This window comes from Mus pahari, chromosome 13 (assembly GCF_900095145.1).
Source record: "Mus pahari chromosome 13, PAHARI_EIJ_v1.1, whole genome shotgun sequence".
Lineage (NCBI taxonomy): Eukaryota > Metazoa > Chordata > Mammalia > Rodentia > Muridae > Mus > Mus pahari.
In genome coordinates, this window is record NC_034602.1 from 96137592 (window position 1) to 96164953 (window position 27362).

At 36.8% G+C, this 27362-nt stretch overlaps 1 protein-coding gene across 1 annotated transcript in view; it reads left to right on the forward strand.

Moving 5' to 3' along the window:
- Positions 1-27362, forward strand: part of Ccdc18 (coiled-coil domain containing 18) — a 98433-nt gene that overhangs the window by 68606 nt on the left and 2465 nt on the right. Inside the window, exons 22-28 of the mRNA XM_029545195.1 lie at positions 7135-7234; positions 7884-8000; positions 11833-11976; positions 15553-15756; positions 19948-20085; positions 25159-25359; positions 25645-26109. Of these exons, the coding sequence (XP_029401055.1) occupies positions 7135-7234; positions 7884-8000; positions 11833-11976; positions 15553-15756; positions 19948-20085; positions 25159-25359; positions 25645-26109 (1369 nt within the window). The remainder of the gene's footprint in view (positions 1-7134; positions 7235-7883; positions 8001-11832; positions 11977-15552; positions 15757-19947; positions 20086-25158; positions 25360-25644; positions 26110-27362) is intronic.

Below are 27362 nucleotides of genomic sequence, written 5' to 3' on the forward strand. Positions count from 1 at the left end.
GACCTCTGGAAGAACAGTCAGTGCTCTTAACTGAGCCATCTCTCCATCCCCGAGTAGCTTTTTAAGAAAAAAAGAAAAATTAAAAAAAAAGATTAGGCAAACATACAGCAGTGATTAAGAGCCACACATTGTTAATAGTAACTCTATAGGTGTCCTCTCTTTTTTCTCTTCTTTTAGGAGACAGGGTCTCACTTTATAGACTAATCTGGCTTTGAACTCAGAGATCTCCCTACATCTGCTTACCAAGTATTGTCATTAAAATTGTGTGCCCGCATTCCCAGCTCAATATACTGTATATATTAAGCCCTTATTTTAAGCTAGGATTATGCCAGGGTTGTAACATATGATCTCATTTCTTTAAAACATGCTTACATGTATTTTATTTTATGTTTTATGGTTAAGCAAGAGTTGCAAGATGATCAAAAAAATTAGAATTAATACACCAGGATTTGGTATAGGACCCCATGCTTTATGACCTCACTCTTAGTAGATTTCATGTACTTTTAAATACTGTATAAAAAATAACTTCAAATTCATTTCTCCAGTTTTGATTTCTTCCTTAGCTCTAATAATTTAATACCCAACTACCTTTTGTCTCCATGTGGATTTAAAAAACAATTATTCAATTCTCACAGTCGGACATTGGTGATGCACACCTTTAATCCTAGCACTCTGTAGACATAGGCAGGCAGATCTCTGAGTTTGAGGCCAGCCTGGTCTATAGAGTGAGTTCCAAGGCAGTCAGACCTATATAGAAAACCCTGTCTCAAAAAACAAAACAACAACAACAACAACAACAACAAACCTCCCAAAGTGGAAACAAACCCAACAAAACATATCAATGATTACACTTTTTATTTTAGTTTTATTAAATATTTTAAAAATTTTTATGAAAAAAAATTTTTATACAATAGATCTGATCATGGTTTCCCCTTCCCCCAATTTCTTTCAGATCCATTCCATCCCACCCATACCCATTCCATTCCATGCCCTTTCCTTCCTTCTTTCTCTTTAGAAATTGAAATGGGAAAATAACAACAACAACACAAACAAACAAGCAAAACCCATAAGAAACACACATACACAAAACCCCCCACAAAAATACAACCAGAAACCATATATACAAACAAAGACTAGTAGGCCAAAAGCATTATTTGACAAAAGTACTGTCGGTCATGGGGCCTACCCATATCTAATGAATTGGGAGTCTGTGTTCACTTCCCGTTTCTACACTGAGATTCATGTATCTTGAATCTGTGTAAGCCTATGCATAGACTCTGTGAGATCATATGTTCATCAATACTGTTGAGTCTGGAGTCATCTATCGCCTCTGTATCTTACAGATTTTTCCCTCTTCTGCATAGCTCTCGGAAGCTCTGAGGGAAGGAGTTTGATAAAGATACCCCATTTAGGACTGAGAGTTCCAAAATCTCTCAGTCTCTACACATTATCCACTTGTATGTCTCTTTGTTAGTTTTTATCTAATGCAAGAGGAAACTTCTCTGATAATGGATGAATGAGGCACTGATCTATGAGTATAGCAGGATGTCATTAGGACTCATTGTCTGTCCTTTAATAGAACAGTAGTATTTTTTTTTCTTAGGTTCATGGCCTATCTAGTCCTATTTGGGTTCTTGGCCACCCCAACAAGAGTCAGGCCTGGTTTCCATCTTATAGAATGGGCCTTAAATCCAATCAGAGAGGAGTTGGTTACTTCTACATTTGTGCCACTATTGCACCAGCATTTCTTGTCAACAGGCCACTGTTTTAGATTGCAGGGTTTTTAGCTAAGTTGATGGTTACCTTTTTCCTCTAGTAGCATGCAGAGCACCTTCCAGTTTGATGAACACCAGTCAGTAGGGGTGCAAGAGGTTCTAGTTAGGCACCAGCTCAACTTCTCTATGTTCAATGAGATACATAGTGTTGTCTTCGGTAATAGGGCTTTACCATCAGTTTATAGAGAGGAACCAGTAGGCTTGGCAATAGCTTGGCAATGATTGAGGCATTGTCTCCCTGTTTATGCTGACTTCATTTATGTTTCCTCTGTGTGTGTGTGTGTGTGTGTGTGTGTGTGTGTGTGTGTGTTTATGGTTCTACTAAAAACTAAATTACCTTCTCTTTGACCCCTGAAATGATTTTTTTAGTGTTGGTTACCTCTTCCTATATTCCTTCCCTTATCCCTCTACCATTTCTCTCCCAAATTTATGCTCTCACTCCAGTTCTCTTCACTTTATAACTGTATATTCTATGTCCCCTCTCTAGGGAGAGCCTTTCCTCCTCCTCACTATTCCCTTACAGATTACCTAACCTTTGTGGTTATATGGATTGGAGCACACCTGTTGAAGGCTTAAAAGCTAACATCTACATATAAGAGAAGACATATTTATCTTTTGAGGTCTGTGTTACCTCACTCAGGATGTTTTTTGTTTTTTAATTTTTTTTCCTAGCTGCATCCATTTTACCTGCAAATTTTATAATTTTTTTTTTTTCGAGACAGGGTTTCTCTGTATAGTCCTGGCTGTCCTGGAACTCACTTTGTAGACCAGGCTGACCTTGAACTCAGAAATCCGCCTGTCTCTGACTCCCAAGTGCTGGGATTAAAGGCATGCTCCACCACCCCCCGGCATAATATTATTTTTTTTTTTTTAATAAATTAGGCCCTGTGCAAGAGTAAGTTTTTTTTTTTTTTAAGATTTATTTATTTATTATATGTAAGTACACTGTAGTTGTCTTTAGACACTCCAGAAGAGGGCATCAGATCTTGTTATGGATGGTTGTGAGCCACCATGTGGTTGCTGGGATTTGAACTCCGGACCTTCGGAAGAACAGTCGGGTGCTCTTACTCACTGAGCCATCTCACCAGCCCATAATATTATTTTTTAACAACTGAATAATATTCCATTGTGTAAATATACCACAGTTTCATTATCATTATCCATTCATCTTGACTGTTCCTGGTTTCTTACTGTTTGAGATAGAGCACCAGTGACATGGATGAGCAAGTCTTTTGGTAGAAGGATGTACAGTCCTTTGGGTATATGTTCAAGAGTAGTATAGCTGGATCTTAGGGCATAGATCTATTCTCAGCTTCCTGAGGAATCACCATATAGACTTACCTAATGGTTGTACAAGTTGCACTTCCACAGATGATCAAGTGCTCCCCTTCTCTCACATCCTCACCAGTTCGAGCTGTTATTTGTTTCACTGGTCTTAGCCATTCTGACTGGTATAAGATGAAGTCTCACTGTAGTTTCGATTAGTATTTTCCTGATGACTAAGGGTGTTGAATAATTCTTCTCAGGTTTCTCAGCCATTTGTTTTTCATCTTTTGTGGTCTCTCTCCATTTTTAATTGGCTATCTGTTTTCTTGATGTCTAGTTTTTTAGTTCTTTACATATTTTGGATGTTAGTTCTCTATTGAAAATGTAGTAGGTAAAGATCTTTTCCTATTCTGTAGCCTGGTTGCTTTGTCCCAATGATGTATCCTTTGTTATGCAGAAACTTTTCAGTTTCATGGGGTCCCATTAATTAATTGTTGTTCCTAGTGCCTGTGCTATCCCTGTCCTGTTCAGAAAGTCTTTTCCTGTGCCAATGAATTTAAACCTATTCCCCACTTTCTCTTTTGTCAGGCGTAGGGAATCTGGCCTTCTTCTAAGGTTTTTGATCCATTTGGAGTTGAGTTTTGTTTGGGGTGATAAATATAGATCTATTTGCATTCTTCTGTACACAGCCATTTAGTTTAACCAGCTCCCTTTGTTGAAGATAGTTTTTTTTCCCAGTATGTATTTCTGGCTTATTCATAAAAAAATCAAGTGTCCATAGATAATATGTCTGGGTGTCCAGAAAGGATAAGCAGGCTGCTACAGGGCAGAGGGTGAGAATGGAGAGACTGTACTAGAGGACAGGGAGGGTCATGAGAGTTGCCTACCTGGGTAGCAGTGGCTGGTACAAAGCAATGCAGTAGGGCAGGAAGGGAAGACTGGGAAGGTCCACAGGGGAACAACTAAGCTGGATCTTACTACGTTTTTACTTATTTATTTTTGTGCACCTAGGTAGAGGTGTGACATGTGTCATGATGCACATGTTAAAGTTAAAGGACGTATTGTGAGAATTCTTTCCTTTCACCATATTGTTCTCAGGGATTAAGTTCAGGTTATCACTCTTGGTATCAAGTGTGTGAGCTGCTGAACCATCTTGCCAGCCTTCTGTAATGGATATTTTAAAAGGTATCTCAAAACATTGAATTGCTCAAACCAGCAATCTCAAAACTTACCCTATTCTTTTTTTTCTTACCTATACTTCTTTTTTTATTAGATATTTTCTTCATTTACATTTCAAATGCTATCCTGAAAGTCCCCTATACCCTCCCCCTCGCTGCTCCCCAACCCACCCACTCCCGCTTCCTGGCCCTGGCATTCCCCTGTACTGGGGCATATGATCTTCGCAAGACTAAGGGTCTCTTCTCCCATTGATGGCCGACTAGGCCATCCTCTGCTACATATGCAACTAGATACACAGCTCTGGGCGGGGGGGACTGGTTAGTTCATATTGTTGTTCGTCCTATAAGGTTCCAGACCCCTTCAGCTCCTTGGATACTTTATCTAACTCCTTCATTAGGGGCCCTGTGTTCCTTCCAAGAGATGACTGTGAGCATCCACTTCTGTATTTGCCAGGTATTGGCATAGCCTCATAAAAGAGAACTATATCAGGGTCCTGTCAGCAAAATCTTTCTGGCATATTCGATACTTTCTGGGTTTGGTGGTTGTATATGGAATGGATCCGTGGGTGGGGCAGTCTCTGAATGGTCCTTCCTTCCATCTCAGCTCCGAACTTTGTCTCTATAACTCTTTCCATGGGTATTTTGTTCCCCCTTCTAAGAAGGAATGAAGTATCCACACTTTGGTCTTCCTTCTTCTTGAGTTTCATGTATTTTGCAAATTGTATCTTGGGTATTCTAAGTTTCTGGGCTAATACCCACTTTTCATTGAGTGCATATCATGTGTGTTCTTTTGTGATTGGGTTACCTCACTCATGATGATATACTCCAGATACATCCATTTGCCTAAGAATTTTATAAATTCATTGTTTATAAGTGCTGAGTAGTACTCCATTGTGTAAATGTACCACATTTTCTGTATCCATTCCTCTGTTGAGGGACATCTGGGTTCTTTTCAACTTCTGGCTATTATAAAGAAGGCTGCTATGAACATAATGGAGCATGTGTCCTTATTACCAGTTGGAACATCTTCTTGGTATATGTCCAGGAGAGGTATAGCTGGATCTTCCAGTAGTACTATGTCCAATTTTCTGAGGAACTGCCAGACTGATTTCCAGAGTGGTTGTACCAGCTTGCAATCCCACCAGCAATGGAGGAGTGTTCCTCTTTTCCCACATCCTTGCCAGCATCTGCTGTCACCTGAATTTTTTATCTTAGTCATTCTGACTGATGTGAGGTGGAATCTCAGGGTTGTTTTGATTTGCATTTCCCTGATGATTAAGGATATTGAACATTTTTCAGGTGCTTCTCAGCCATTTGGTATTTCTCAGTTGAGAATTCTTTGTTTAGCTCTGTACCCCATTTTTAATAGGGTTATTTGATTTTCTGGAGTCCAATCATTTTATTTTTTAATCCAGTTTATTAGCAGATCTTATCAATCTGATTTCTAAAATATATTATAAAATTCATTTTCTTTATATTACCACTATGCCCAGACTGTTATTCTTAATTTCATGGTGTTTAGCTAAGTCTTCCTAATGGACTCCTTATATGTTCTTATTTTCATTACTAATCCATTTTCCATAGAATTTATTATGTTTCCGATTATAACCATAGATCATATTGATCTTTAATGGCTTCCTAAAGCATTCTCAGTAAAATCTTAATTCCTTTGGACATGAAATATGAAGATACAACTTCATTACTAAGTAGATTGGTCCTTACCAAAAACAAAAACAAAAACAAACACCAGAAAATACCAAGTATTGGGAAGTATGTAGAGAAATAAAATTCCCATTTATTGCTAGTAGAAAAACAAAATAATGATAGCCACTGTGGGAAATAATTGTAATTTCTTGATAACGTAGACATAAAATTATCATTTGATATAATAAATTTCCTAGTCATATATCTAAAAGCATTGAGAATGGTTCTTTGAACAAGAATTATACACAAGTGTTTATAGCACCTCTCTTTACAATAGCCAGAAATGTGGTAATTTGTCACCATTGATGAATGGGTAAAGAAAATATGGTGTATCCATACAAGGAGTATTGTTTAGTCAGAAAAGCAATAAAATAGTGATAATCCATGCTACAAAGTAGATAAACTGTAAAACATTATGCTACAAAGTAGATAAACTGTAAAAACATTATGCTAAGTCAGAGAAGCCAAGCACATGGGATATAATTTTGTTTATATGAACAGTTTCTGGAACTGATGAGTCTAATAGCAAAGGTTGGTATTTGCCAGGAACTAAGGGAAGGGATAACAGGAAAATAATCCCTGAAGGATATGGGATTTACCTTTATAAAGCAGTATTGGGAACAGATGATGGTGATGCTACATATCACGGTAAATATCTTTAACTCAGTTGAATTATGCACCTTAAAATGTCCAAAAGGATAATATTTTATGTGTTTAACCACAGACTGCATTTATTTAAAACTCCAGGCCTCTAGAATAGCAACCCTGTATGATCAGGTTTCTGTTTTCCTGGCCTCATTTCATACTGTTCTTGCTCTGTTTTGTTTTGAAATGTGTGTGTGTGTGTGTGTGTGTGTGTGTGTGTGTGTGTGTGTGTGTGAGTGATATCTATGTATGTATTATCCTATATGTGGAAGCACATGGTCTGTTTGGTCAGAGAGTGATGGTGTCTTCCTCATAGACCTCCATAGACCTAACCCTGAGTAAACTAGCCAAATTGTTCCAGGGAACCCATCTCTGTATGAGTTAACTTTCATTGTCAGTCATTTTCTTTATACATCATTCCTTTGGTTTAAATACTTTCAATCTGAATTAACTACACATGTTCTTTTGCTTTTAATTATGGGAAACAATAACAATAATTTATTTATCTTTAAGAGTTATAGTATTCATATAATCTACTTTGATCTTTTTCTTTTGACAAACTTTAGAGAATGTAAGATGGAGATTGAAGACAAAAAACAAGAACTTATTGAAATGGATCAGGCACTTAAGGAGAGAAATTGGGAGCTAAAGCAAAGAGCAGCTCAGGTTGTTTTTCCCTAATTATATTTGTACAAATTTTCTACCGTGGGATAATCATGAAGGGTTTTTAAAATTGCCATTTTTTTTCTGGATGTAAATATTTAAGATTAGAAATACAACTGGTTTTTTGTTTTTAGACAAGTTGTTGTTTGACCAGTTTGGCCATGAGTTTATACTCTTGCCTCAGATTCCAAATGATGGGACTATAGATATTTGGCTGAAAGACTTGTTTTTCTTTCTGGAAGGCATTTCTTTACTTGCATAGGGAGGTAAATTCTTTATAATTAAACTACAACTCAGCACAACCAGTACCTTTTGAGAGTAAGGGTTCACTTGCAACCCTTTATATTATTTATCTTATGTCAGAAGAACATGGGATGGAACACATTATTGTGAGCTAAATATTGGAGGAACAAGGCATTATTTATCAGTTTTTATTCTAATATAAATTGACACCTGAATTCTTTTACTTTACATCTTAAGTTTCTATAACATATATATAACATATGGGAATTCAAGTCCCTACTTGAAAAATACTTCATTTGGAATAACCTTATTACTTATTGATTTCTGTAGTGAATATATATTCTAACCACACAAGTGTTTGTTTTACTATAAAATTGAGCAACCAGCTTGATACTACTTTTGTATTTAGGTTACACATTTGGATATGACTATTCGTGAACACAGAGGAGAAATGGAGCAAAAAATAATCAAATTAGAGGGTACCCTGGAAAAATCAGAATTAGAACTTAAAGAATGCAACAAACAGGTAATTATTTTAAAATTTTGTATTTTATATTGTTTAAAAACTAATACTATGACCATGTACACCCACACACAATGTTTTTGTTGTTTATGATGATGCATGTTGCTGTGCTACCCAAGTTGGCCTTGAACTCCTGTGCCCAGGGATCCTCCTGTCTCTCCTCACGAGTTGCTAGCTGTGCATGGCTAGTATGCATGGCTGTGGTGTGTTTATAGAATGCCCATGATGGAAACATTACATACTTTTATTCATCTTATACATTCTACTTAATACTTGCTTTCTCCTTAATGTTATTTTGATTGTAGTTTCTTATATCAGTGTATCTAATAGACTTATCACAATATGTGTATGTTTGAATAGTTATAAAATATTTCTGGGAGGATTTAAAAATAATTTTAGAACATAGTTGCCTAAAAAAAATCATGTGGGAAACTTTATGTTCTCTATATTTTTTCTTATATATTTATTTTACCTTTAAAATTATTTTTTTTAAATATTTATTTATTTATTATATGTAAGTACACTGTAGCTGTGTTCAGACACTCCAGAAGAGGGAGTCAGATCTTGTTATAGATGGTTATGAGCCACCATGTGGTTGCTGGGATTTAAACTCCGGACCTTCGGAAGAGCAGTCGGGTGCTCTTACCCACTGAGCCATCTCACCAGCCCTCCTTTAAAATTATAAAGCTGTGTTTTACGGTACTTTTGTTTACTGTACTTGATGTATAAATAGTAATTGAAACAGTTGCAGATGGGAGGAGCCATCAGAGACATGTTCACAAAATAAGCCAAGAGATGCCAACAAAAAAGAGAATGGGGCCGGGCGTGGTGGCGCACGCCTTTAATCCCAGCACTTAGGAGGCAGAGGCAGGCAGATTTCTGACTTCGAGGCCAGCCTGGTCTACAAAGTGAGTTCCAGGACAGCCAGGGCTATATAGAGAAACCCTGTCTCGAAAAACCAAAAAAGAGAGAGAGAGAGAGAGAGAGAGAGAGAGAGAGAGAGAGAGAGAGAGAGAGAGAGAGAGAGAGAGAGAGAGAGAATGAAAATGGTGGTTGTAGCCCACTATTCTTATAATCCTTAAATGCAGTTGGAGTATTTGATTCCTGACTGACAAGTCGGCCCTGGAAAGAAACAGAGCTATGGCTATATAGATGCCATCTGTAGAGGAGGGCTGTCATTTGAACTGAGGGACTCTGGGCCTGAAAACAAGGAACAGTGACAAGCCAGCCTCTGGATGGAAAACAGCTGCCTGAGGTAATATGAACAGGAAGAGGCTAAGAAATGGGGATGCTGAGACGCTCACGTGGCTCGAGGCTTGGACTCTGAGTGTAGTACTTTTTTTCCTGCTTTCTCTCATGAGGTGCAGACTTTAACACCTAGGGTAACTGAAGAGAGTGATAACTCCATGCCTGCAGTTAGCAGTTGGCTCTAAGTCTAGGGACTGCATTTTTGCCATGTGGTTTTTCTACTAATAGGACCTGAAGTTCAGGTCCCGTGGGTGCACTCACAATTTCCAGAAAATCCTTCCTCCGGGGGGTATTTAGTGTTGAGCAGGGTTTGAAACTTGGATTAGTCAAATGCTTTCAGAAAAAGTAGTAGCCATTCCACTACAAAGAGGGAAGTCTTTGGAGTCTGTGAACCTGCCTGGTCTACTAGCTGTAAAACTAAATGGAGCCAGAAGGGGCTTTTGGTATATAAAAAGAGGAAATCCATAGAATAAATGAAGCCTTATTGTACAACTGACTCCTGGTCCCAAGAATCAGCTTCAATAGTACAAAAAATAAGAGATTCAAACTTGAACTGAGTAACTTCCCACCTAGTAGACTTCAATACTAAAGGACCCAAAAAGAAACTATTCCAATACTTGTATTTTATTTAACTAAAAATGCTTTTCTGGCCTGGGTGTGGTGGTGCATGCCTTTGATCACAGCACTTGGGAGGCAAGGGGCAGGTGAATCTCTGTAAATTCAAGGTCAACCAGGTCTACAGAGTGAGTCCAAGGGAGGCCAAGGCTCTAAAAGCAAAGAACAGCTTTTCTACCCCTCCCTTTTCTGTGCCTGTGCCTGTGTTTCCCTGCCCCTTTTTTTTTTTCCTTTTTTTTTTTTTTTTTTTTTAAGGATTTATTTATTTATTATGTGTAAGTACACTGTAGCTATCTTCATATACTCCAGAAGAGGGCGTCAGATCTTGTTACAGATGGTTGTGAGCCACCATGTGGTTGCTGGGATTTGAACTCAGGACCTTTGGAAGAGCAGTCAGTGCTCTTAACCACTGAGCCATCTCTCCAGCCCTCCCTGCCCCTTTCTTAAATTAAACTTTTAACATTATGTTTATCTGATTGTAAAAAACAAAAAAACAACAAAAAAAAAAAAACCAGCTCATGCAGTTTTAGATTTTCACATTAGATTATCCTCTAATCTAATTTTGTTTACATTTTTTGCTGTATGATTAGAATTTTTATCTCTTGCTCTTCTCATTCAGTTTCTAATATTTTTTCCTTTTAAGATAGCTTTTTTTCTTTTCCCCCTGTTCCTCTTCCTTTCCTTTATTTAACTTAGTTTTATTTCTATCTTTGCTCAGTTTTTAACTTCATAGCTTACTCTATATGATTTTTGCCTTTTTTAAATTATTATTCCATGGTCATCAGTAGGAAAATGGATGGAAATCATTATGTATAGGTAAATAAGCTTCAAACAGAAAAGCAAGTATTGCTTCTTTATAGAAGGAATCATTTCAAACAGGAATTATGACACTAGAGAAATGGCTCAGTGGATAAGTGTACTCGCTGTTCTTGTAGAGGACCCAGATTTGGTTCTCAGCACCCACATGGTGACTTACAACCATTCTTAATACTAGTTTCAGAGGATCTGACCTTTGTGGGCACCTGGCATGCAGGTGATACACATATATACAGGCAGCCAAATACTCATATAAAGTAAATCTAAAGACAAAATTTAGACTAGAAAATAGCCAAACTAGAGTGACAAGGATATTGAGAGAAGGTAATTCAGAGTGTATATGAATTAGCATAGTACAAGGCTGTCTCTATTAAAATGATACATGGACATGTTATTTTCTATGCTAACTAAAGGAAGACTTGTGATTTAGATTTTCAACTTTTAGTGGATTTTTAAGTGTGTGTAAAATATATAATCATCTTATTAAGTATAATTCATATACTTATACATTATGCTTGCCTCAAAAATACCTCTTTTTGGTTTTTTGAGACAGAATTTCTCTGTGTCCTTGGCTGTTGTGGAACTTGCTTGGCAGACCACATACATCTATTTTACTCTGCCTCCCAGGTGCTGGGATTAAAAGTGTACACCATCACACCCAGCTAAAAAAGTACAGTTTAAACTAGACGTTTAGTTTTATTTTATGTGAGTGGGTGTTTTGCTTGCATGTATGTTTGTGCATCATGCATCTTCAAGAGGCCAGAAGAGGGCACCAAATCCCCTACATCTGGAGTTACATGCTTCTGTGAGATGCCACACAGGTGCTGGGAACTGAACCCAAGTCCCTGGCAAAAGCAGTAAGTACTTTAACCACTAAGCCATCTCTCTAGCCCCAGAAAAATAAATATTTTACTATTTTAATTTTAGCTTTTTGTTGTTGTTGTTATTTTTGTGACAAGGTCTTACTGTATAGTTTAACCTGGCTTTGAGCTCCTTACTCCTCTGCCTCAACCTCTAAAATGCTGGGATTATAGCTATGCTCTGCCTACTTTTATATATTTTAGACATAAGTGTTTAAAATTTAATTTAGAATACAACTATGAGTAAATTATATTTTCTTAGTTGTGTTAATAACAGTCATCTGTTTGAAATTCAGGTAGAAAGTTTAAATGAAAAGTTGCAAAATGCCAAAGAACAGCTTCGAGAAAAGGAGTTTATAATGCTCCAAAATGAACAAGAGATATCACAACTGAAAAAGGAAATCGAAAGAACTCAACAAAGGATGAAAGAAATGGAAAGTGTAAGTAAAGTATTTTCCACATAAAGGAAAAGTAATGCAATGAATATGCTTTAAACACCTTGGTTTTAAAATACAGAAACTGTGCTCTAAGTTTTTAAAAACTAATTATTTGTGTCAGATGCTATTATTTCTTCTGACATTTAAAATTTTGTGATTATTCTGGTTTTGATATGGGCAAGGACATAATAAATCCACAGTGTATGCTTTTGTATCAGTTAAATACTTATTCAATATAAACAAGCTATGCAGTAAAATTGAGATACAGAACTAACAAGTTAAAGGAACTTGAGGAACTTCACCCAGAAGTATTACTTCAACTAAGTGCATTGCGTTGCCAGAGGAACATAGTGATTTGATGACTTTATATTAATTTCATGTATGTTGATTGTTGAATCTATTCAATACCCTGGTCTTTTTAAAATGTGAATTTGTTTCTGTGAACTCTAATAGACATTACTTTTTCATTGTCAAAAACTCAATTATTGTAATTCCACAGTAATTATTGGATTTGATTGATTATGTCTCTCCCTATAGAATTTAGTGTGGACACTTTGTCTCCTTTTTCATTCCTGTTTTCTGAACACTCAGAGCTGTCTATTATCATATAGTAAGCATAAATTAGCTTTTATTGATTGAGTTAATTATAAACATAACTCAAGCAGAGTCTATAAGAGCAGATTTGGAAAATAGTGATGTGGAAATGATTAATGCCCCTATCATGTGGGTTCCCTAACAATGAATGCCTAAAAGTGTTTGCAAAGGTAACTATACTCATTTATAGTCTGGGCATCCATGCCCTGCCTTTTTTACTTTTCGTCCTTGAAGTCAAATGCCATTACCTCTAACCTGCCTTGTTGTACTGAATTAGAACTGACCTTGTGCTGAGCAGTGGTGGCACACACCTTTAATCCCAGCACTTGGGAGGCAGAGGCAGGTGAATTTGTAAGTTCAAGGCCAGCCTGGTCTACAGAGTGAGTTCCAGGGCAGCCAGGGCTACAGAGAAACCCTGTCTCGAACCCCCCCCCAAAAAAACTAAAATACCCCAAAAAACCCAAAACTGACCTTGTAATTTTTTTCTCCTAAGAAGCATTACAAGTTTATTATCCAAAAGGTTTTAAGCTAGTATTTTAAGTTTCTTAATGAATTCCTGTTTCATATTTATCATATGTATCTCATCTGAGAATAATTTATAGACTATTTTTAAATAAATTTTACAGTGTAGAATTTTCTACCTCTGTCAAATTAAAACTCACGGGCTGGTGAGATGGCTCAGTGGGTAAGAGCACCCGACTGCTCTTCCGAAGGTCCGGAGTTCAAATCCCAGCAACCACATGGTGGCTCATAACCATCCGTAACAAGATCTGACGCCCTCTTCTGGAGTGTCTGAACACAGCTACAGTGTACTTACATATAATAAATAAATAAATCTTAAAAAAAAAAAAAAACAGCTTTTAAAAAGCAGTTAGGGATGTGTCTCAGTGGCAGAGCACTTGCTTAGCATGTTGAGGTTCTGGATTTAATCCCTAGACTAAAAAACTCCCCACTTTGTTAGAGATTTGTCATTTTATTATGATTAAGGCTTTTAAAAATATTAACTTGTTGCATGTAATTTTTTAATAAAATTAATATTTTACTTAAATCACCATAGCAAAAAATGTTAAGCAAAAAAAAGTTAAATTTTCTATTTCCCTTCTTAATGGGATTCAAGCATCTCCCCCTTGGGCCCTCCATGCTATTTAGCTTCTTTGGGTCTGTGGTTTATAGCAGTTATCCTGTACTTTATGGGTAAAATCCACTTGCAAGTGAGCACATACCATGTTTGTCTTTCTGGGTCTGGGTTACATCACGCAGGATGATCTTTTCTAGTTCTATTTGCCAGCAAATTTCATGATGTCATTGTTTTTAATAGCTGAGTACTATTCCATTGTGTAAATGAACCATATTTTCTTTATGTATTCTTTGGTTGAAAGATATGGATTGTTCCCAGTTTGTGGCTTCTATGAACACAGTTGAGCAAGTGTCTTTGTGGGATGGTAGAGGTTCTTTTGGGTATATGCCCCAGAGCTGTGACTTGAGGTAGATCTATTCCTAGTGTTCTGAGAAACCACCAAATTTACTTCCAAAGCAGTTGTACAAGTTTGGACTCCCACCAGCAATGGAGTGTTCCCCTGGATCCATATCTTCGTCAGCAGGAGCTGTTGCTTGAGTTTTTTTATCTTAGCCATTTTGATGGGTATAATATGGAATTTTAGAGTTGTTTTGATTTACAATTCCTTGATGCCTAAGGATGTTAAACATTTAAGTGCTTCTCCACCATTCGAGATTCCTGCCAAGAATTCTGTTTAGGTCTATACCCAGTTTTTTAATAGACATCAAGGGTGGATGGAGGGGGGAAAGTGGGTGGGGGAGGTATGAGGACAGGAGGGATGTGGTAAGAGGAGGGAAAGACAACTGTATTGGGGTATTCTTTGCATTTTTTTTTAACATCTTTTATTTAAAATCTCATATTTTGTACTGACAGACAACACATGTCAATTTGGAATAGTCACAGTTTAAGAAGAGACCTGAAAGGCACCTAAAAATTTCAAGTATCCTGAGTGAAAGATGCTGGTCATTCCTCATGCTCTATATACCATAGATTAAAGAAACATGGTTACCAAAATTTATTCCTTATGAAACATTAAACTGATGATCACACTATGTCTGCCAGTCAGTGACAACATCAATGACTGACCCTACCCCTGTACATTTCCAGATACTAACTAAAGAGTGGTTGATGTTTTCTTCACTTTGTTTACTACAAATACTGTTTTATCTCCTCACTTAGGCTGCATGCACGTAAGTGTTTCTCCCATGTTGCTTCATAGAAGAAACTACACTATCTTGATTGTCTTTATATCATTTGGCCTCAATAAAATATATTACAGATATTAAGTGCCTGTAAATGCCTGGCTATGGACTGATTATGAGTCTCAAACAGCTTATCCTCATTATCACCTTCTGGTTAGTCATAACAGTTCACATTTTTATCAATAAAAGCTACCTACCTCCCTGGACTTCTCTCTTTCTCTGCCCACTTTTGCTCCTCAGATGAAAAACACTCAGACAGCTTTATTATTTTAGAACTTGCCAGATTGCACAATTGCTGGGCACGGCAGGGAATCTCCTGCCCTAACCTTATCAGCTAACCTATAGCAGCCATCAGCAGAGGCCACTGGTTCTAGCTTCCCTAAGATCTTACATGGTTGTTTCCTGCTTCTCCTTCCAAAGCCTGACCAAAATGACCTGTTCTTTTCCTGGGTCTCTTTTTCCTTCTCCTGGGACACGGAAGTCCCACATGTTTCTTCTGTCCAGCAGTTGGCTCTAGGACTTCTTTATTGATACAAGCAAGAACCAATTAGGGAGTCAGCACCTTTCCCTACATTAACTTATAGTGGTACATGCTCATTTTATTATAGATTTTATAAAGATGTTTTTAGGGGAGTTCTCTTATGAAAACAAAGAAGTAAATCATAAGTATATATTTTATAACTATAAATTTCATTTTGAAACCCACAAATGTCTTGTGCTTTTCAGGTTATAAAAGAACAGGAAGACTACATTGCTACCCAGTACAAGGAGGTCATTGATTTGGGGCAAGAATTGAGGCTAACCCAGGAGCAGATGCAGAACACTCATTCAGAAATGGTGGAGGCTCGTCGCCAAGAAGTCCAAGCACAGAGGGAAATAGAAAGGCTTGCTGGTGAACTGGAGGATATAAAACAACTCTCTAAAGAGAAGGTAAGCCGGGTGTGGTGGTACACGCACTCAGGAGGCAGAAGCAGGCAGGATTTCTGAGTTCGAGGCCAGCCTGGTCTACAAAGTGAGTTCCAGGACAGTCAGAACTATACAGAGAAACCCCTTTTGGAAAAACCAAAAAAAAAAAAAAAAAAGAGAGAGAGAAGGTAAACCTATTCTAAATAATTTTATATTACTGAAGAATTTTAAAAATTTTAATTCCTTTTTAAAAGAAGGCAGATAATAATGCTCGTCACTAAACCACCAGTACTTAACCTTTTTATTTTGTACTGTGTTGTACTATAGTGTGAATGTATTTTTTTAAATTATCACGTTTATTCTAATATGTGGAATCTTGGTGCAAAAAGAGATGAGTAGGGAAGAAGGGGGTGCCTGAGGAAGGGAAAGTAGAAGTAAGAGAATGTAATTGGTGTTGGGTGGGTTTGACACAATTAATACATAATAGAAATGATTTATATATAAATTATTTTGATATTTTAATAATTCACAGACTTTCATAACTTTGTACTTTAACATTACTGCGATGGTTCAAATATGCTTGACCCAGCTAGTGGCACTAATGGGAGGTATAGCCTTGGAGTGAGTGTGGTGTCATTGGAGGAAATGTGTCACTGTGGTCCAGGGCTTTGAGACTCTCCTCCTAGCTGCCTGGAGGTCAGCCTTCTCCTGCCTTTGAACAAGATGTAGAACTAACTCTCAGGTCCTTTTCTGCCATCATACCTACCCTCTGTCATGCCTCCTGCTATGATGACAGTGGACTAAACCTCTGAAACTGTAAGCCAGGCCCAATTAAATTAAATGTTGTCCTTTCTAACAGTTGCTTTGTCATGGTGTCTCTTCACAGCAATAGAACCCAGACTAAGACAGATATCACAATGGCAATAACATAGAAGTATACATTTGATATAATTAATTACTCTGTAGTAAACCATCATGATTAACTTTTCATGAACAATGTTTTCTAGTTCCCACTACAGTTGTCTCAAATATTTTTCAGTTGCTGTGAAGATACATCATAATGTATTTTATGTCACTAGACTGTCTACGTAAAAATGGTTAAAATAGTAGAACCAGGTGTGGTAGTCTGCATTTGTAATCTCAGCACATAATCAACCAAAGAAGGGGAAGTTCTAATTTGAGGCTAACCAGGGTTACAATGTGGGATATTATTTAAAAAATAGTCACTTTTATGTTGTGTACATATTACTACGATTTTTAAAATAAGTTACTAGTATTGTCCTTAGGTTTTAAATTCTTTAATATAATATTTTATAATAAAAACCCTTCAAAAATGAACTGTGGCCACACTAGTTCTCAATAAATTGAGTTATGTAGCACTTTAGATGTTCAAGTGTTTGAGCTATCTTCTAAATTAAAAACTGTCAAAATTTCTTTTTTTTTTTTTTGCATCTTTGTATGTATTTATTTTTTTATTATTTTTTTTTTAAAAACTTCATTTCAGATGCTTTGTGATGGTAAAGTACTATTAAAAATCAAGAGTACTAATAAAAAATGTATTTTCTCAGAAATACATTTAGCAACTTGTTTAAAGAGAATTTAGATTGATTTATTTTTAATTACTTAGACCTTGAGAAAATTTTTATTTTACTCTGGAAGTTCTTGTTATTTTTCTACTTTCTTGTACACTTAATAATTCATCATATAGTAAAAATAATTTTACCTTTAGTTTTTGTTAGGCTTAACTATATTTTTATTCAGATTTCTGGATTATTAGAGCAGTTAAGAATATGAAGGTAAGGGCTGGTGAGATGGCTCAGTGGGTAAGAGCACCCGACTGCTCTTCCGAAGGTCTGGAGTTCAAATCCCAGCAACCACATGGTGGCTCACAACCATCCGTAACAAGATCTGACGCCCTCTTCTGGAGTGTCTGAAGTCAGCTACAGTGTACTTACATATAATAAATAGATAAATCTTTAAAAAAAAAAAAGAATATGTAGGTAAATTTATTAGCAATAACAGATATTGGGATGTTTAACTAAAAAGGGAAGTTGTCTACTTTTACCTCATTTGTGTTCTTCTTTGATAATGTCTCAGTTTAGTATAATTACTTTTATTTGATAAACTAAGATCACTTAATTTCAAAGTGAGTTTAAATGGGAGATTACTTAAAATGCAAATTTTAAAATATTACATTTTGGGGGATGGAGAGATGGCTCAGCAGTTAAGAGCACTGACTGCTGTTCCAGAGGTCCTGAGTTCAATTTCCAACAACCACATGGTGGCTCACAACCATCTGCAATGGGATCGGATGTCCTCCTTTGGTGTGGCTGAAGACAGCTACAGTGTACTCATATAAAATAAACAAATAATTCTAAAAAAAAAATTACATTTTAATCCCAAGCTAATTATAGATTTATGTTTATCTTTTGGTTTGGATCAAACCTGGATTTTTAAATGAATAATCTAATTAGAATTTTATTTAGTCTTTTAACATAAGTCATACTTGTAACTCTTCAACTCACATAAATGGCCAGGCCCCTCGAGGACCTCCACCAACAGACTCAACCTATAGAACACTCTCATTGCCCTAATGGCTGACCCAGCCCCTGCCATTCAGAGTACAAAGCTCAAATTCTGGTCTTGAAGTCCTTCCCACCTTGGAAGTTTTTACCCTGAAATGCTTCTCCCACCCCCACGCCCATCATTAAGGTCTTCATTTAAGGAATGTCTCTGCTCAGTCCTTTGCTGCTTCTCACCCAAGCAAAAGCAAACACCCTCCTGGATATTTTCCTCCCAGTAAATCTGTTGCATGAGATTTGTTGTGTGTTGTGACTGCCAGGATTCCTTTCTCCTCAGAGCTGTAACACAATACTTATAATCCATCCTCTAGTTATTTTAGTTTTTGTCAATTAGAGGGAGATTTAAAATAATAGAATATCTGGTTTTATTGTTATTGTTGGGGCAATGTATGTGTCACTTCCCACATAGTTTTTATTAGTTTTGACTGATTATGATTGGGTAGCAAATGTTTATGACTCTTGTTGAGTTGTTTCAAAACTTTTAACTTCGTTCTTAATTTAAAATATTTCCATCCATATTTCGCTAGTGTTTTCTCTTATCCATGAGAAATGCACATTTTAAAGACCTTTAGTAGATGTATGCTGAGCTCTACACACACACACTGTACTCTTTGAGATGGGCACTTCTGGGCCATTATTAAGTCAAAAGAGGGTTCCTGGAACACTGGTAGCTATACTGAACAAACAGATGATTCATGCCATAGTAGACTGAGCAAGAGATACAAGATTTCCTCAAGCTGCTCATAATAGCCCACAGTTTGAAAACTCGAAGTTGTTTATTTCTGTAATTTCACATTTATCATCTTTGGACTGTGGTTGACTTCAGGTTGCTGGAACTGTAGAAGGTAAAACAACAGAAAACAAAGCTCTTTACTCAAGGGGAGACTGCTGCGTGTGGTAAAGTGTGATAATTAAAATCAAAACCACAACTCGCATTGACTGACAACTAACATAAGTAGGTCTGAATAAAACTACAAATCAGGCTGCAGATATGGTTCAGCAGTTAAGAGCACTGCCTACGTGGCTGCTCTTTAGAGGTCCTGGCTCTAATTCCCAGCATCTACATGGTGGCTAATAACTGTCTGTCTAACAACTATCTGTAGCTTTGGTTCCAGGGGATCCAACACTCTGTTTTGGCTTATGTGGGTACCAAGCACACAAATTGTGTGTTAGTGTGTGTGTGTGTGTGTGTGTGTGTGTGTGTGTGTGTGTGTGTTCAGAACAAAACACTCCTACAGATTTTTAAAAAATACAAATCATTCTTGTAAAAGCAAATAATATATAAGAAAAAAAAAAAAAACGCACAGATGCCCGAGAGCAGGGTCTCGTCTGTCAAAGTAGGGATAATTATTCACCAAACTTCAACATTTTATGGTTTTTTGTTTCAAGAAAGGATTGGCTTAACTTATGTATAATATAATGTAATAATATAATATAATTGGATTAACCTATATAGATTATAATGTACTTCTTTTGGTCATCTCTGAAACGTCTATATTCAAAAGTGTACTGTATAATAAGCATGTGTTTTACATAAAGACTAGCTTCCTTCCATTAAGGCACTGAATTGTTTTAACTATGATAAACCAAATAAGCTACCTACATTACATTTATTTAATGTGTCATTATTAAGGAAGCTCATGGAAATCGTTTGGCTGAAGAACTAGGGGCTTCTCAAGTACGTGAAGCTCATTTAGAAGCAAGAATGCAAGCAGAAATAAAGAAATTATCTGCAGAAGTAGAATCTCTGAAAGAAGCTTATCATACGGAGGTAAAGAAAAATTAAATTTGTGTCAGTAGCCCCCACTAAGATGAATTGACTTACTAGGATGAAAACATGAGTCTAGTTTTTGAAGTGTTCATTGTAATCTTTAATGCAATTATAATGTAATTGTAATACATTGTAATCTTCATTTAAGCTAAGTACATTCCCTACCCTTAATGTCCTTGCACTTAAAAGGCTGTTGTACTCTGGAGTTAAGAGGCCTAGCTCCTGAGGCAGGCATCCTGAATCTAAATTCTGTTTCATAACTGAATAATTGAATAAGTTATTTAAATTCTCCAAGATGTATATAATGATAAAAGTTATCATATAGGACTGTTATAAGGAATCAATTAATTACTATGTGTGAGATTCTGAGATTAGAGCCTGACTCATCTGTTCTGATAGAGAAGCAACACTAGAGCCATTTCATCAATATATTCTGAACCTTTATTAAAATGAACAGTACTCTGAATATTTTTCTTTCTTTTTTTTTAAGATTTATTTATTTATTTTATGTATATGAGTACACTACCCTTGCTCTCTTCAGACCAGAAGAGGGCATCAGACCCAATTTACAGATGGTTGTGAGCCACCATTTGCTTGCTGGGAATTGAACTCAGGATCTCTGGAAGAGCAGTTAGTGTTCTTAACCTCTGAGCCATCTCTCTAGGCCCTGTCTAATATATTTTTAAAAGCCTTTCTAAAAACAGCCAATTTTTTTCCAAAAGTTTACTTAACTTAATCTGGAATGGATTACAACATTAAAGCTTTTTTTTTTTAATTAGATAATTTCTTTATTTACATTTCAAATGTTATCCCCTTTCCTAGTTTCCCCTCTGAAAACCCCCTATTCCCTCCCCCTACCCCCTGCTTACCAACCTGCCCACTCCTGCTTCCTGGCCCTGGCATTCCCCCACACTGGGGCAGAGAACCTTCACAGGACCAAGGGCCTTTCCTCCCATTGGTGACTGACTAGGCCATCCTCTGCTACATATGCAGCTAGAGCCACAAGTCCCACCATGTGTTTTCTTTGATTGGTGGTTTAGTCCCAGGGAGCTCTAGGGGTACTGGTTGGTTCATAATGTTGTTCCTCCTATGGGGCTGCAGACCCCTTCAGCTCCTTGGGTACTTTCTCTATCTCCTTCACTGGGAACCCTGTGCTCCGTTCATTTCTTTTAAAACATTTGAAAATATTACCGAAAGTCATTGTATGTGTTCTAAATAATGTTGAATTTGGTGCTAAGAAAACTTTTTTTTTCTGTAAAACGAAGACTAAAAAGGTATTTGTAGTATACCTTTTCCCCCTTGGAACATTGTCTCAGGATATAGCTCTGACTTTTCTGGAACTGTCTATGTAAACCAAGCAGGCCTCACACTCACAGAGATCCACCTGCCCCTGTCTCCTGAGTGCTGGGATTAAATATGTGTGCTTTTTTTTTCTCCCTACTTTTGTATTAAACTCTTGGATTTTTCTTTTCTTTTCTTTTTTTTTTTTTTTTTTTGGGTTTCTTTTTCGAGACAGGGTTTTTCTGTATAGCCCTGGCTGTCTTGGAACTCACTTTGTAGACCAGGCTGGCCTCGAACTCAGAAATCTGCCTGCTTCTGCCTCCCAAGTGCTGGGATTAAAGGTGTGGGCCACCACCCGGTTGTATTAAACTCTTATTGAGAGTTTAGTAATAATTTATGAGGCACTGGGGATGGGAAAAGGGAACTTGTAACTATGTCTTATTTAAATGCATTTAGATTCAGATCTCTTTAAAAACATAGTGTCTGCAAAAAAACACATTTTCAAGCTGAATCCACCTAAGTTTTGTAATCTTTAAGGGTAACTATTAATCCATCTTAAGTATTTGCCATTAACTGTTTATATTTTCTAATCTGTTGTCTACAGTTACCCATTTCAAGCTATTAATTTATAAATTACCTAAAATTAATTAGTCAGATAGTTCATAACTTTTAAAAATGATTCTAGGATCTGGAGCTCAGCTAGAATGATGCTCTTATAGAGGATTCATGTTCTTTTCCCAGCTCCCATATATAGCAGCTCACCACTGACTATGACATCAGTTCTGAGGGGATATGATATCCTCTTATCACCTCTATGAGTACCACCTCTATGGGTACCAGGCATACGTGCAGCAAAATACTCATACACATAAACTTAAAAAATAAAATAACCTTTAAGTTTGGAGAGATGACTCAGCAATTAAGAACATAATTGATCTTCCAAAGGACCCAGGTTTGATTCCCAGAATCTATATCAGTAATTGACAACTACCTATAACTCTAGCTCTAGTATGTCCATGCCTCTGGCTTATATGTAACTTAATTACACACACACACACACACACACACACACATACATACAGTTAAAAATAAAATAAATGTTTTAAAAAGAAGTCTTAATGTTTTTAGTAAATGGGAATATTTTTAAGTATAACAAAATATATAATTTATATAAAACATTTTTCCTTTTGATTGCTAACAAAGATTTATTTTTAAAGTGTGTGTATTGTTTCTATATACAATGAGGGGACTGAGCCAGGCACACTTGCACATGCCTGTAATCTCAACATTTGAGAAAAACCTAGGTTTGAGGTCATTTTTGGCTACATAGCAAGATTTTGAGGCCAGATTGAGCTATATGAGACCATGTCTTTAAAACCCTAAAAATAAACAAAAGAAAAAATGAAAAAAAAAGAACAAAAAAGAAAAAAAAAAGAAAAAAGAAATAAAAAAAGAAAAGAAAAAACAAGGAAAAAAAAAAAGAAAAAAGAATAATAAAACCCTAAAAATAAGTAAATGTATAAATCAAACAAGAAGATATAGCAGTATAGGTACAGTTTAAAAAGGAATTTCCAGTTTTTATTTTAATTTTATATATATAGGTGTTTTGCCTGAAAGTCTGTGTCCCACATGTGTGCAGTGCCTGAGTATGCCAGAAGAGGGTGTTGGGTGCCCTGTGTGGTGGTTTGAATAAAAATGGCTTCCCTAGCCTAGTCTACAAAGTGAGTTAGGTCAGCCAAAGCTACACAGAGAAACCCTATCACAAAAAACAAACAAACAAACAAACAAACCCAAACCAAACAAAAGGCCCCATTGCCCAATAGGGAGTAGCACTATTTGGGGGTATAGCCTTGTTAGATTTTGAAGTCTCAGATGTACAAGCCTGGCCAGTGTATCATAGTCTCTTCATGCTCCTTGCAAATCAGAATACAGAGCAAGGGGAACACTCCTCCTTTTACTGTTGGGAGTGCAAACTTGTATAGTCACTTTGGAAATCAATGTAGCCAGTTTCTCAGAAAACTGGTACTCTACCTCAAGACCCAGCTATACCACTCCTAGACATATACCCAAAGGACACTCCATCCTACCCAAGAGCACTTGTTCTTCTGTGTTCATAGCAACTTATTTATAACAGTAGAATCTAGAAACAACCTAGATATCAGTCAACCAAATAATGGATAAAGAAAATATGATATATTTAAACAATAAAGTATTACTCAGCTGTTATAAAAAATGACATCATGAAATTTGCAGGCATGGTCGAATTCCTAGTGACCAGTCCCTAAAGAGATGATGAGTCTTTCTCTGCCTGTGTCCGTTCCAGAAGCTATCAACTAATTCCGGTGCCCACACTATAGCCTGCACCATGGAGTAGGGCCAGCTTTCCTGTGCTCACTCCACTCTACCTAAATGTGCTATGAGTTGGAAAGGGCCAGCACCAGCTCTCCTGTACCCACAAGAATCAACATGGCTTTAGTGGCAACCCACATCATGGGCATCCACATGAATTGTGGTGCTAACATAAGCTGCAGATATCAACATGTCCCCTGGCTGTATCAGGACCACTGACCCAGTCATGGCCTCAGCAGCTTCACAGACCGTGGACCTCAATATGGCCTTAAGAGGTGACACATACCATTCACTTCAGGATGGACACCCACGCACACCACCCCGACTCCCACCCGAGCAGCAAAGCCAAAGGACATCACTAAGGCATCAGTCAGTGGCACAGACTACATTTGTCCATGTGAATCTCGGTTTCATTGTAGACTGGGACAGCATCATGGCCCACAGATACCAACATGACCTCCAGTGGTATCATGGACCATGATGGTACTTCAAAGAGGTCCAATCCAGAAAGTGAATTTTTCCTCATCTCATTGCCCAGAGTCAGGGGGATTCCCCGACTAAGAGGCAGGTTTGGGAACTGTGTCTGCATCTACGTGAGCTCAGAGTGTTGTATGTAATTCCGTGGGCCTTACTGAGCAATGACAGTATATCGGCCTCAGCCTCTCAACTTGTCACTGCCATCACTGTCTCCAGTCCCCTAGCTCTGCCTCTCTCTACAGCACACACTGCTCAGTTTTTCTATCTTTCCTACCTCTCTATCACATATTTGTTCATTGTAGTGGTGTCTCCAACCCACAACACAAGACCTGGGTGGCGCTCTCAACATTACCCATTTTTAATTTTTTTTCCTGCTGCTCAACACCACCAACATTGTGACTGGATGCCAGAGATATCCCTCTATCTTTCTTTTCTTTCTTTTCTTTTTCTTTCTTCTTTTTTGTGCTTTTGGGTTTTGTTCTTTGTTCTTTGGGGGTTTTGTTGTTGTTGTTGTTGCTGCTGCTGTTGTTTGTTTGGGTTTTTCTTTTTTGAGACAGATCCTCTCTATATAAGCCCTACTGTCCTGGAACTAACTATGTAGACCAGGCTGTTATGGAATTTGAAGAAATCCACCTGCCTCTGCCCCTGGAGTATAGGGATTAAAGACATGTACTACCACACCCAACTATGAGAATATTTTCTTTATATTACATGTACAATCATTTCTCATGTTTCTCCAATTGTCTCTAAAATTTCTTTTAAATTTATATGTCTGATTCCAAGTATGATGTATAACTAACTATTAAGTGAATGTAAGCGTGTGTTCTTTTCTTCCTTGAGTATTGCAGTTAGTATGAAATCAGATGTTTATAGCTATATATTTAGTTTCTTTTAAGGAAAAATAATAGTAGCAGGTATTAGAATAACTCCATCCTGTTTTCTTTTTATAATTTTGGGATTATAAAGATGATTTCACATCAAGAGAACCATACAAAGTGGAAGATTTCTGCTGACTCTCAAAAGACTTCTGTTCAACAACTAAATGAACAACTAGAGAAAGCAAAACAAGAATTAGAAGAAGCTCAGGATACTGTGAGCAATTTACATCAACAAGTTCAAGACAGGAATGAAGTCATTGAAGCTGCAAATGAAGCATTACTTATTAAAGTAAGTAAACATAAAAGTAATGAAATACATTTGTGAAAAAGTATATTTTCCTTTTCTCATTTATAGTGGTCTTCATGACAGATTATTGACTTTAAATAAAATACATCTTTTTTTTTAAAAAATGATACATAATTAATATATCGTTACTACAAAATGATTTATATGTTTAAATATAAATTCTTGTATTTATTATATTTACTCTTGGGATTTATACCTGATGTGGCTTAAAAAATATTGAAGCTTTTTCAAAATTAATAAAGCTACTTTGAAAAAATTTTTTTCCAGGAATCAGAATTAACCAGATTGCAAGCCAAAATTTCTGGACATGAAAAGACAGAAGACAACTATCTACCAGCTCAGTTTACAACTCTAACAGAAATTATACCTGATAGTCAACATCCAAAGTTTGCCAAACATTCTCAGATATCACTTTTCAAATGCAGAAAACTACGTCGTTCTATTAGTGCCAGTGACCTTAGTATCAAAAGTCATGGTAATGACAATCTCTCTGAAGAATTGCTACAGGACTTAAAAAAAATGCAATTTGAGCAGACTTCAGCAATAGAAAGTGGTCATAAAGACCTACCTTTAACCCATTCAGAGTCATTTAAACCGCTCCGATATAACATAGAAGATGATAGTTCTGAGAGTAATGACTTCAGTACTCTTAGTGGAATGCTGAGATACATAAACAAAGAAGTGAGACTGCTGAAAAAGTCTTCTCTGCAGACAGCTACTGGTTTAAGTCAGGTATGTATGTACATATTACCAGATGAATTAACTTGTTGTGTACTTGTACTCTCAGCACTGAGGAGACAGAAACAGGAAGACTGTAAGCTGGATATCCTCACCCCACTTCCCCCAAAAGTAATATTTTTTATTTAGTGAATACAATTTTATTACTTTTGGGGGGAAAACCCATATAGATTGACTTTCCCTTATCCAAAATGTTTGGGACCAGAAGTTTCAGGCTTCCTCAAATTGGGAATATTTGAATACTAGCTTGGAGATTGTTTTAGTCAGGGTTTCTTTTCCTACACAAAATGTCATAACGAAAAAGCGAGGAAAAGAATTTATTCAGCTTATACTTCCACATTGCTGTTTATCACCAAAGAAAGTCAGGACAGGAACTCACACAGAGTAAGAACTTGGAGGCAGGAGTGGATGCAGAAGCCATAGAAGGATGCTGCTTACTGGCTTGCTTCCCCTGGCTTGATTAGCTTGCTTTCTTATAGAACTATTCCAGGGATGGCACTACCCACAACGGGCTAGGCCTTACCCCCTTGATCACAAATTGAGAAAATGCCTTACAAATGGATATCATGAAGGCATTTCCTCAAGGAAGGCTCCTTTCTCTGTGATAATTCCAGCTTGTGTCCACACAAAACCAGCCAGTTCCGAGATATTATGAACAATTGGGTTTTTGAAACTGAAGTTTAAAATTTAGATATTATCAGCATATAGATGATATTTAAAGCCATAATACTGGGTTATATCAGTGGAATAAACTGAGACAGAAACAGTCATTCCTGAAGTGTTTTACTTTAAGCATTCAAGAAATTGATGAATCTAGGATGGGAAATATAGCTCAATTGGTAAAGTGTGTGCCTACTATGCCTGATGTTCTGAGTTCACCCTTCAGTATTGCGTACATTAGGCATTCACCTGTGTGGTATTATAATAGTATTACACATTATTATTATTATAGGATTAGAAGTTTATAGTTGATTAATTTCCAGGCAAAACTGAGCTGCATGAAATATTGTCTCAAAAATAAACAAACAAAAAGTAAAATGAACAACAAAACAACCAACCAAAGTTCTAGACCAGTGAGACCCCATCTGAGAGAAAGAGAAACAGAAAGAAGGGGGTGGGGGTGGGGTAGGGATGGAGACTGAAGATTTCAATATAGTTAACTGAAAAACATTTTATGAAATAGAAAAAATAAGAGAACATAATAATTCATGCCGGGCGTGGTGGCGCACACCTTTAATCCCAGCACT